The 12,475-nt window shown below is 34.4% G+C and overlaps 1 protein-coding gene across 2 annotated transcripts in view; it reads right to left on the bottom strand.

Moving 5' to 3' along the window:
* The window catches only part of LOC140432663 (tubulin glycylase 3A-like), a 41,101-nt gene extending 28,963 nt beyond the window's left edge, over positions 1-12,138 (bottom strand). Inside the window, exons 1-4 of one of the 2 annotated variants that reach the window (XM_072520703.1) lie at positions 11,964-12,138; positions 10,535-10,719; positions 6,909-7,298; positions 374-536 (exon numbers count right to left, since the gene is read on the bottom strand). In XM_072520703.1, the coding sequence (XP_072376804.1) occupies positions 374-536; positions 6,909-7,298; positions 10,535-10,719; positions 11,964-12,094 (869 nt within the window). In that variant the 5' untranslated portion in view covers positions 12,095-12,138. The remainder of the gene's footprint in view (positions 1-373; positions 537-6,908; positions 7,299-10,534; positions 10,720-11,963) is intronic. The other variant, XM_072520704.1, reaches the window with a different exon arrangement.
* Between the last annotated feature and the right edge of the window lie 337 nt (positions 12,139-12,475).

The following is a 12,475-nucleotide window of genomic DNA, read 5'->3' on the forward strand; positions in this document are numbered from 1 at the left end:
TCTTTTGTAATTACGACAGACAATAGAAGAAGCCGCGATTGTGATTAAAAATAATAAAAAAGGGTTATTTGGTATTAAGAGATCTTGGCAAAACCGTATCATAAAGTGTATTGTTGTAAATGGGGGACATTGTGAACAGTTCTTTGTTTTTTACTCTAATTTGTTATTTAACATATAGTGAATAAAAATTTTTATTGTAAAATTAAAAATCATTCGACTTTTTAGAAGAAAATAACTCGATAACCGATCAAATTACATGAATCAAAAAGGAATATCTAGTTTTTTGTAGAATTTAACGCTTCTTCATATTTCATATTTTTCTATTATTTTATCCATAGTTCAGGTGAAAAAAAAATTGTAAAATAATAAATACCTTTCTAAAGCGAATTGCAAAGTAGCATATGGCACTTTTCCGTCTGCTGATTGAATATCGTGCTTGTCACCATCCTCATAAGTCTCAGCAAACCATTTTAAAAGTCCTATACATGCTGTCATTCTAAAATCGTCGACGAAAAAATTATAATGATCTGGAAATCCTGCAACAAAACTAACAATAAATAAGTATATCACTTTAATATGTTTAACATTATTTATCTTTGATGTGAATTAAACACAATGGCAGTTGAAATAACTCTTACGGCAGTTCCAGAAGATTTATTCCATATAGAAAAGGTCCCTTAAAGAAAAAGAAGTATTAAAACTCTAGAGTATTCTACATGTCATCCAAATATTCCGAAATGTGTCGTAAGGCCAGAAAATGTATATAAACAAGTTGACAGTTTAAGTAGTTAGTAGAAAATTGTGTTTTTTAATCATTTAATAAAGTTGTTAATAAGTATTTTAACCCTTAAGTACCATGGCGGGGTCAAAATTGACCCCCCGCGTTTTTAATGCCAAGTTTCGCTACCGAAACATAGATTGAGCATTGCGCGCTTTCTGCTAATCTTCGACCGGTAGGTGATTTATCGATCTACGAAAATTCCGTTAGTTTATCTGTTACTACTGCAGAGTTAGGCACGCATAGGGTCAATTTTGACCCGCCTATGGTATTAAGTGTTTCTATAAAATTAACGAGTAATTTGAAATGGCGGGGTGTAGTCGCAATAAACGTCCTCTGACACAGAAAGAACTTGAAGAGGAGGGACAAAAAATTATGGACAATGGACTAGATAGTGACAGTGAGTTTTTAGACCAGGCTAGTGAATACAGTGATCACGAAACAGACAGTGAAAAGGAATGGGACGATGATGACGAAAAAAATTGGCAAACTAATAATTCCGAAACTGGTAGTGAATATTCGGGTGAAGAAAGTGATATAGCTGACTCAAGGGATGTGTTTTATGGCAAAAATAGGTACACGTGGTCTAAAACTTCTCCCACCTTTACTCGTACACGTAAGCATAATTTAATTAGTCATTTACCTGGTGTTATTGGAAAAGCTCGAGCTAGTATGCCAGAGAAACCAGTTGATGCTTGGGAATGTATTATTAGCCACGATATATTGCAAGAAATTCTTGAGAAAACCAATGAACGAATAACTAATATGGCTTCTAAATATAATTTACACAATTTATCTTGTGAATATACCAATCATCTTAACATAATTGAATTAAAAGCCTTCTTACGCTTATTATATTTAGCTGGGATATTTAAATCCAATAATGAAGATTTAAGGTCTTTATTTGCTATGAATGGTACTGACCGTGATATATTTCGAGCAACCATGTCACTAAACCAATTTTATTTTTTGCTTGGAAGCCTTTGTTTTGACGACCCAGCTACTAGACAAGAACGTATTGCGCACGGAGATAAACTGGCAGCTATATCCAATATTTTTAATATGTTTATAATTAATTGCCAGTCCAATTATAGCTGTGGTAAATATCTCACAATAGATGAAATGCTTATTGCATTTAGAGGAAGGTGCCAATTCAGGATGTATCTCAAAAATAAGCCAGACAAATACGGTCTGAAAATGCAGTGTTTAGTAGACTCTAAGACACATTATTTGCTAAATGGTTTTATATATACTGGAAAAGATACACGCAGAGCAAATCCAAAAAAGTTATCCATCCCCACTCTAGATGTTTTGACACTTATTCCACCAATTTTGTGGTACAAATAGAAACATAACAGCAGATAATTGGTGTTCGTCCATTGAGCTCATAAAAGAACTGAGAAGCCATAAAATTTCATATGTTGGAACTCTAAAAAGAAATAAAAGAGAGGTTCCTGCTGAATTTCAGCCCCAAAAAAACAGGCCACCTAATTCTGCCTTATTTGGTTTTACAGGAAGCGAGAGCCTTGTATCTTTTGTTTCTAAGAAAAATCGTGCAGTGTTGTTAGTGTCAACTATGCATCATTCCAATACAATGGTTAATGGAAAGCCAGAGATTATAAATTTTTACAACAAGACAAAAGGTGGGGTGGATTCATTGGATAAGAAATGTGCATGCTATAAAACTGGCAGAAGAACTCGTAGATGGCTTCAAGTAATATGGTTTCGCATTTTGGACATTGCAGGATTAAATGTTAACGTAATTTTTAATGGAGTTCAGCAAAATCAAATAATGGAAAGATGATTGTTTCTAACCACTTTAGGTCAAAAACTTATTAAGGCCTATTTAACTCGTAGAGCTCAGCAAACTTGTTTACCGAGAGAAATTCGTAGTGCAATTTTTAAAGTTTCCGGACTTCAGGAACCAATGCCTGCCGCAAATCCAGAGCCACAACGACGAAAAAAGAGTGGTAGGTGTAAAATATGTCCATATTCCAAAAACCAAAAGAAAGAAAGCTCATCGTGCGATAAATGTCGAGATTTTATTTGCAAAAATCATTCCCGCATACAGACGTTATGCATAAGCTGTGTTGAAAATTAAGGTAAAATCATGCTTGTCATTTTTGAGATACGAAATCTAAATCGATTTTTTTTTATTTTAGGTAGGAGCTATGATACCGAGATTTTACCATTGGATATAAAAAAACTGCACATTGTTATTATTTTTCTTATAATTCGAGAAAGTGCACATTCACATAAATATGTTAATTTCACTGAATACAAAAGTTTTTTTTAAATAAAGTTATATCTAATTAACCAAATTCGTTTATTTTTATATAAATGTAAAAGTAGCTGTAAACAAAATAATTTAAAATAAAACAAGTTAAAAAAAGAATATTTTTTGATACAAAAAACAATGGGGGGTCAAATTTGACCCTGTCATGGTACAAATGTTACTATTTTTGGCCATGGTAGTTAAGGGTTAATATTGTTTTCTATTTAAATAAAATTAATTACAAAAAAGTGTAACCAGAGGTGCAATAACAGGGATATTAAGTAATTTTTAATAGTTAATACAAGATCTACTGAATTTGATGAAGAAATCAATACGTTCGGACTCTCCGCACGGTTTTTAAAAATGAAAGAGGAAGATAAAGAGAGGAAGAGAAACGTAAGCAAGCAAAGAAAGAGGTGAAGGAGAAGCGTTGGAGAAATGAGAAAGGAATCCGTAGACAAGAAGAGAAAAAGAAAGAGGATAGGCGTAGAAAAGTAGAGGTAAAAATCATAAACAGTTTATAATAAATTCACGAAAATTTTAAGTTAGAAGTAAGTTACATTACTACTAGAATAGAGCAATTAGAAGAACAACAGAACGATATAAAAACCGATTTAGAAAATAAAATACTACAACATCAAAACAGAAAGACAAATGGCTGAATTAGGATGAAAAATTGGCGCCCAAGCTTCTGCATCTACAACACAGCACAGTACCAAAATTGTAGAAACTGACTCATCTTTTCAATGTAGACCTTTGCGGGTTTGGGGGGAAAGGAAATCAACGAGTCAAAGGCCTATGGCGGCAATCGAACTACAATTACTCCTCGTTCTCGTGCCATTTCATCTACTACATATTTAATATATTTATTTTAATGACACCGTGCTAAGTTTAGTAACTCAATTTTCAAATTTTTTTTATCGAATTTAATATGTTTTTTAGTAAGCCCATCCGCAATCTTGGCTTTTTTCCATTTAGTGGTTGATAACTTTTCTACACACCGACAGTGATATGGAGTTATCCATAAAAATAAAAGATCCTGGTTTGATTTTTAACAGAATATCTGAAACCCATTTTTCATAATGATCTGCATCCATTTCCTCATGGTAATCTCTAGTCTTTTTAGAAACAAATGCATTTAAACCTCCTTCAACAAATCCAGAGTCGCTACCAATATGGCTAATAATAAGGCGTTTTCCCTTTCCGGATGGAGCTTTTAAACCTATCGACAAACAAGTTAGGAAAGCTTGTAGTTTGCTTTTCACAACACCAAGAGATCATACCTGGGCCTATCGTATGTCTGTAAGAGGAAACACTGTTTCAGTGTGTCGCAAGCTTAATTTGGACTTGTTTTAAATTTCAATAAAACGCATACGTATTATTCAAAAAAAGATCTTGATGGGTGATTCAATTGAGGAAAAAAGAGGAAAACATTCTATTCAGATGACGTTGTTGTGTTAATGGGGAAACAAAAGTAATTTTCAATATTTTGACAACACTGCATGAAATATAAAATCATTGTATGGGTTGTTCCAGGCCTTTTTTAAAGAAAGGAAAAAGGAAACTCTCAAGATCTTATAAAACATATTATGAGTACTTTAAAACTAAGTTTTCCTATTCTGTTCGCAAACCTAAAACAGATGTATGCGATTATTGTATGTAAGATCAAGCTAAATGTCAATGATAAAGGCCCATGTATGCCTTTATTTGAAATACACAAAAGGAGAGCAAATAAAAGAAAAGAACTGCGTGATATGTATATTGCTACATCCAAAGAAGAAAAGCCTCGCACCTAGTTATGGAGTTCGACTATTCTCAAAATTTCCCAATACCAAAGCTAAATACCCAGGTTTACAAAAGAATGTTTTGGTTATAACATTTTTTTTTTGGCATAGACTTTTAGTCATTCAGCCAGACTCAACATGGTAGAAATGGTTGTCTGAGTTTATATTAAAATAAATATACAAAACAATAAACAGGTAAACAGGGTCACTCTCTTCTCGCCTAGGGGTTTTAACATTCATTGCTATACATTTACTGGGTGCGTTGGAAAGAAAAATCCTAACCCTGTGGTATCTTTTTTATTTGATTGTATTAAAATACAGATAAATAAATTTTCTACCATTAAAACTATTGTGTTGTTATCTGATACCGCAGAAGGATAGAACAGAAATTTAACTGTTATAAGATTTTCATCGTGGTTTGCAAGAGTATTCCAAATGACTGCCATACAACTCTTTCCTGTTAAAGGCCACAGCTTTTCCCAATATGACAGAAAGTTTGGTGTGATCAATAAGGCTATTAACAAAATTGAAGTAATAGGAAGTCCTAAGCCATGCCTTACTGCTATGATAACATGCAGGAAAAATCCTTCGCCATTTGAAGTAAATAGGAACAGTGACCTTCTTCGAGACTGGGACTCTTTCCTTAAACCTTTTTTCTTGCGTAAACCTGTGTCTAGAAACAAAGTTCCCTTTAAAATTATGTTACAAGCCTATTCAGATTTCTAAAAGCCCTTCAGATTCTTTTTCTTCAAATGCAAAATTAATTTCAATCAAAAATTTACTGTTCTGTCTAAATAGAGCACATAACAGATTTTTGTATTTTCTTATTTTTAAACATAAGCTTTATTTTTATTGATGTCATACTTAGCAAATTGCTTTCTAGATAAATATTTTTAATGTCTAATAAGCATTACTACACATTAAAAAATTCTTAGAAAAGAATTACTGTGCTAGAAGAACAAGATCAGAACTTTTGTTAATAGAAGAATGATATTTGACTATTCTTACTACTTCTTCTACGTCTTCTTTATCTTTCTAAACAATTCTGCTTGTTCATTGGCGGATTGATACCTCTATGGAATCTTCTAATGTCTTCACTTCTCTTTCGATCTCTCAGCGTATTTCCTGTAAGTCTTCTCAGTACTCTCATCTCTGTCGTTTCCAGTAGCCGTTATGTTATGGCTGTGTCGGATCTTGTTTATGAAGCATAAGTAATTATTGGACTTACACTGGCTTTATAAATTCTTGACTTCATCTCAGTGTTAATGTGTCTGTTTCGCCATATAGTGTTATTTAGGCATCCTGCCAGTCTATTTTGCATCACTTCTTTGTTTAGGTCTCCATTGCTGGACACTGTAATTCCAAGGTATTTTATTTTCATTACTTGTTCAATACTGATGCCATCAATTTCTATGTTTTATCTAATTGGTTCTTTGCTTATTACTATTGTTTTAGTTTTCTGAGATGAAATTGTCGTATTAAATTCTTTTGCTCTTATGTTAAATATGTGGACCAGCCTTGCAGACTGTCTTCATCTTGGGCTATCAATATTGCGTCATCTGCGTAACAGAGTGTTTTGATATCTTTGTTTCCTATTCTATATCCTCTTCAATTATTAACGCTTTTGAATCAATGAATCCCCTTGTCTTATTCCGCTACCTATTTCTATAGCTTCTGTAAGTTGCCCATCTATTCTGACTTCCATTTTGTTGTTTTGGTAGATGTTTTCGATAGTTTTTATACTATTTAGGGAACTTCTTTTATACAGAACAGAATATATTATATTCTCACTACTTAATTACTTTAGGATTAAACAGATAAATAAAATCAACATATTCATAAGATGTAAACGAAATACAACCCAAAAAATTCTCAATTACAATTTAAAAGGCACGAAAGATGTGGGAAGACTTCGAAAAAGATGGTAATAGAACATACTGAACAGGCAAAGTTTAATCCTTGTACTGAAGAAGAAGAAGAAGAAGAAATGGTCACACTATGGAAAATTTTAGGTAAATTTAATTATAATAAAGTTTATTGGTCTGTATTATTATATATTTCAAAGACTTACCCAAAACATAAGTTCTAGGAAAATTAACACTTGCAACTCCATTTTCGTTATACCAGTAGGATTGCTGCAGTAGCAAAGCCAATCCCTCTTTGGAAGCATACAGAGACCTACTAAATCTATTCAACAGTTTAAACGGATTTGCTCTATGTTGTAAATCACACTGATCTTTGCGCATGCTCCAGTAAAAGTCGGCGTCATAATTTTGCAACATTCTGGAAATAATCGTTTTCTCGCATTTTTCTTCATATGATTGAGTCGATTCCCAATCTTGTTTGGCTGGTAGATTACTGGTGACATCATCCACGGATGCAAACTTTTGTTTTACTGCTGGTTCTATTTTTTCTAGCCAGTTTCTTTTGAGAAGTTCTCTTCGTATAATGGGCCAACCACCTAAAACAAAATATGAAGGAAAAAATAGTTTCGTATTGTTTACTCCAGGTAAAAGTAACAAAACAGTTCGTTTGGAATTATTTCTCCTTGTCTTTCTATTGGCCAATTGACCTGAAAATTCCTAAAGTATTATATATAAATATTTTGCAGCATGGGGATACTTCAACAAAAACAAAATGTTATTCGCACCAGACGAACTAACAAGGATCAACCCTAATTCAAGACAAGACAACTCTAAGTTGGACTTATTCATCACCAAAGATGTTATCATAGAAGATGTAAAAACTCACTTCGACTGCAGCTCCGACCACAAACCAATAACAGAAAGAATCCACCTCCCCCAACAGTAGAACCAATGGAAAGATGGAAATGAAAGGAAGCAAACTGGCCAAACTACAGAAGACAGCTAAACCAAATGGAAATGAAGAGATAATTCCAATCAACTGAAGAAGTGGAAAGAAAAATAGAAGAAATAACAAGAAAAATCCAGCAAGCCATGGAAGACAACATCTCTAAAGGAATGACGAACAATAAAGGAATTATCATACCGAACGAGCTGAAGGACATCATCAAGGATAGAAACAGGGCCAGAAGAGCTTTCCAAAGGACAAGAAGACAGGAGTTCAAGGAGTACGGAGACGAACTAATTATCCGAAGAAATAAGAATAAGATTTATTCTTCTCACAGGAGTCTCGCAGAAAATAAGTGGCACAACAATATTAGGAAAGCAGAAGAAAACCATGGAAACGTGTACAAAATGCTGAAGGCCAAGCGAAGAGGAAAACAAAAGATGGCGCAAATAATGGATAAAGAGGGAACCACTTCGAAACCCAATAAAAGGTGGATAAAATTGTAAGATGTATGGCAGCAACACACAGGCAAATCCAAAACATGTCATGTTGACCTCCTCGATGGATGCAAGAACCATCGAGGAGGTCAACACAAAACTACAGACCAATATCACTACTGAAAACAATAGGAAAAATACTGGAGAAGATCATCTATAGAAGTCTGATGAAACATGCAGAAAGAAAAAGAATAGTTCAGGAGGATCAGTTTGGATTCAGAAGAGGAAGAAACTGCGAACTCCAATTGGCAGAAGTTATCAGCAACACGAAGATCAGATTCAACAGGAAACATAAAACAGGAAGGGCCATCATAGACATCAAGAAGGCATATCACGCAGTCTGGAAGAAAGCCCTAATTTACAAGATGGACAGAGCAAGATTACCTTAATATTTAGTTAATATATGTGACACATATCTAACTAATAGAACTTTTTAAGTTTCAGCCGACCAAAAGATATCCAGAATTTAAGAAATCCAAGAAGGGACACCTCAGGGCAATATACTCTCGCCAATTTTATATAACATTTTTGTTTCAGACTCACCAACAGATCCAAGAACAAGTACAGCCTTCTACGCAGATGACACGGCAATCTACACAACATGAAAAGATGACAGAAGAATAGCCCAAAACATAGAAAACCATCTTGGAAGAATCATAGAATTCCCGGAAAAATGTAAAATCAATATCAACATTTAAAAGACGCAATTCATCATGTTTACACAGGACAAAAAACCGGCAGTAGTAGAAATCACAATGGGAGAAAACAGGATCCAATCAGAAGGGTCAAGTACCTAGGAGTCCATCTCGACAGGAAACTTAACTTCACGAAAAACACGCAACAAATCAAGGTAAAAGCAAATATTGCAAAAAGACTAATACTCCCTTACATTTTTAGGTCCAGTCCACTATCGAAGGCTAAGAAGATCCAGTTATAACAGGCCTACGTTAGATCGGTAATACCGTACGCTGTCTCATTATGGAGCTCCACCTCGGAAAACAACTAGAAGAAGCTAGAAACTAGAGAGACGTCATGCTACAGGATCATCGATGGATCAACAAGGGAAGAAAGAATATTAAATGCAACCATCAGAGAAAGGCACCAGTATACATCACTGAGGGAGGTGACTGAAAATAGGACAAGATACCTCTTCCATCAAACCACCAGAAGACTCCTAAAGACTAGGGATATCCTCGCCAAGAATCGGATCCAGAAGATGTACAGATCAAAACATCCACTGATCGACCATATGATTAGGGTCTAGCCGGGTGGTTGCCGAAGACAACCAATCAGGAAAGTAGGTACGATGCCGAAAACAAGTACCTACAGAAAAAGATACCAGGGAGTTCATGACAGATAAATCCAAGGTCCTAAAGGAAGCAGTTTAACCAGTAGGCGGTGCAGAAGCGGGACGTCAAGAAAGAAGGTTAATATCTTAAGTTTGAAATATCTTAAGTGTGAAATATAAATTCTATTAAGGCAATAAACGTTTTTATTTTTTTATTTTTACGGACCTACGCTCAGCTACATCGAAGTCAACACTATTGAATCTACCGTATTCTGAATCCAAAATTGCAGAGAAGGAAGTCACCGGAATTTAAAATAAAAAAATCTAACACTCCTTCATCAAGATTTAGCAAACCTGATGTCTTCACTGTACCAGATGTCTTCAATAAGAAAGTTTTCTTCAAAGTTTAAAGTCCCGGAAGTTACGGAGATCCCGGAGTAGTCACATTCTCTGCCTGTCCTACCAGTATGTGGTCCGCATCACCACGGGCACCCGGGCATACTTGCTTAAGAAACACCGTGGATAATGCAGATGGGAACGGGAGAGCTGAGAGGAAGACGAACCCGCTGATTGAACTAGTACATCGACCGATGATGAAATCTACCAAGGAAGGAGATGAATTGAGGTAAAGTGTTGTGTGTGCTGTGTATTTTTCTATATTTACTGAAAAAGAAAAATATTCTTTTTCAGTTTAGATATTTCTTGTTTTTTGTGTTTAAGGATTTTACAGTAGAAATATCGATTCGTATGAACCGGTTAAATTTCTCGCTTTTCATAAATTCATCGTGCTTGTTCTCACGTGGGTCGCCATAATTGAGTGTAACTTATATTCTATCAATAGAGTGTTAACCTTGCTCTGGAGTCCTCCTCCTTAATCCGGGCTTGAGCCTTACAATAGTTTTGTTGAACGACTTAACAATACTGCTGGCGGAGATTCACTGGGACTTAAAAACCATATCTTTTTGTCTTTTTTGCTTATATTTTTATCTTTGACACGTCTCTTATCTTTTATACATACATCTCTTTTATAAGAGACTTACTTTTACCAATTTAAAATCTTTTATAAAAATGTACGTAATAAAAAAATAAATGTTTTCTTACCTCTAATAGTAAAAATCTTATGATCTCTGGTAGCCAATTCCATGGTTCTTCTGAGCTGCAGCAGTTTATCAGAAGTAATCGTTATCTTATATTTGCCTTCAACGTAGCTGTTTGATTTATTGGTACTGCTAAAAGTATGTAATGGGTCTTCTTTCTGGCTTTTCTGATTATCGTGTGATGTTACGCTAGACAAAGAATGAACTTTTATAAGTTTTTTGTCATGTTAAAATATTAATGTATATCCTTATATTATAGCGTAGTAATTCTAAAACTGAAATGAGGATCAAATGAGGCAATTAATCCCGAAGACATCAAAAAATGCTGAAAATTATTATGGAAAACTGCAAAGTGAAGTTGCAAGAGATAGGTGACACTCTAAAGTTATCAAAATCTAGTGTATTCACTATTATACTTAAACATTTAGGTATAAGAAAGCTGTTTTAGAAATGGGTGTCGCGTTTTCTCACACCAGAGCAAAAACAACGAATAGATGAGTATAGGCGCTCTTAGGACATGTTTAATCGAGTCTAATCGAGTTTAATCGAGTTAAGTTTTTGTGTCGATATGTCACAATAGATGGAAAATGGATCCATCACTTTACTTCAAGATCAAATTTCCAGTCACCTGAGTGAACAGCACCGGGAGAAAACTTTCCAAAGCGACCAAAGACGCAACAAACCTCCGGAAAGGTTATGAGCACTGTATTTTGGAACCTGCAAGGAATTATTTTTATTGATTATTTGAAACATGGGGAAACACTTAACAGCGACTGCGACATTAGTTTATCGGAGCGTTTGAAGACCAAAATCGCAAAAAAAATGCCTCAGGTGTTGAAAATTTAAAAAAATTTTGTTTCACCAAGATAATGCACCGTGTCATAAGTCAATGAAAAATATGACAAAAAGGTACGAATTGGGCTTTGAATTGCATCCGCTCTCACCGTATAGTCCATATCTGGCCTCCAGTGACTACCACATTTTTTCGGCTCTAAAATGTTCCGTGGTAAGAGATATTGCTCCGATAAGGAAATAATCCTATTGTGAAGGCAAAGATAAATCGTTTTACAAGTACGACATCGACAAAATTAAGTCAAGCGTTGAAATGATTGTACCGCTGTTAAACGAGTGTTATATTTTCTCGACTCTTCTAGGAGGTAGTAATTTTAGTCTAAGTCTTAATAAAGATAGTAAATAACACAAAAATGGCATAAGTAAATAGCTTTAGAACCGTGTTAACAAATTATTATGTGATTATTGTTATAGGTGGGCTTTTTCTGATTTTCATTCAAAACCTCAAATTTTCCGAGTCCAAGCCTGGATAGATGATATATGGCAAGGAATATAAAAAGGTAGAATGACATTTTATTGACATAACTTTCAAAAACTATCAATCTGAATATTAAAAGACCTGAATTTAACGTTCTACTTACCCATAACTGGGTGATGCCGAAGCTGGTTTACTAGGAACTAATGGGGTACAGCTTAACGGAATAGTTTTAATTTTTGCTTGATTGTCGGTAGTAGATATATTTTCTCTTTTCCCAATAATTTCGGTTCCCATTTTGTGACGTTTCTGGATGAGTGTGAAATGTGAAAGCGATTTTGATTTTCTAGGCAACAGATAGCCGCTACGGCTGCTGTTGCCTAGTGACATAGTACTCAGTTCTTCTGCATTTCATAAACCGTCGAGAGATGGGGACACTTGTACTCTTCGCAGCATCTTAAATTAAAATAATTCCTTGGAGTAGACTTAAAAAACATGATATAATTGTTAATTATAAAATGAAAGTGACTGTTTTTTCGGTATGATATAATTGGTGTAAATTTGTTAATATTAAAAACTATTTTCTGAGACTATAATACGGATATACCAACCCAAATATTACATTGGACATTTACATTAAAATAAGGTTATTCGGTAAAGAGCATCTTCTTTTTTTTA

The sequence above is a fragment of the Diabrotica undecimpunctata genome, chromosome 1 (assembly GCF_040954645.1).
Source record: "Diabrotica undecimpunctata isolate CICGRU chromosome 1, icDiaUnde3, whole genome shotgun sequence".
Lineage (NCBI taxonomy): Eukaryota > Metazoa > Arthropoda > Insecta > Coleoptera > Chrysomelidae > Diabrotica > Diabrotica undecimpunctata.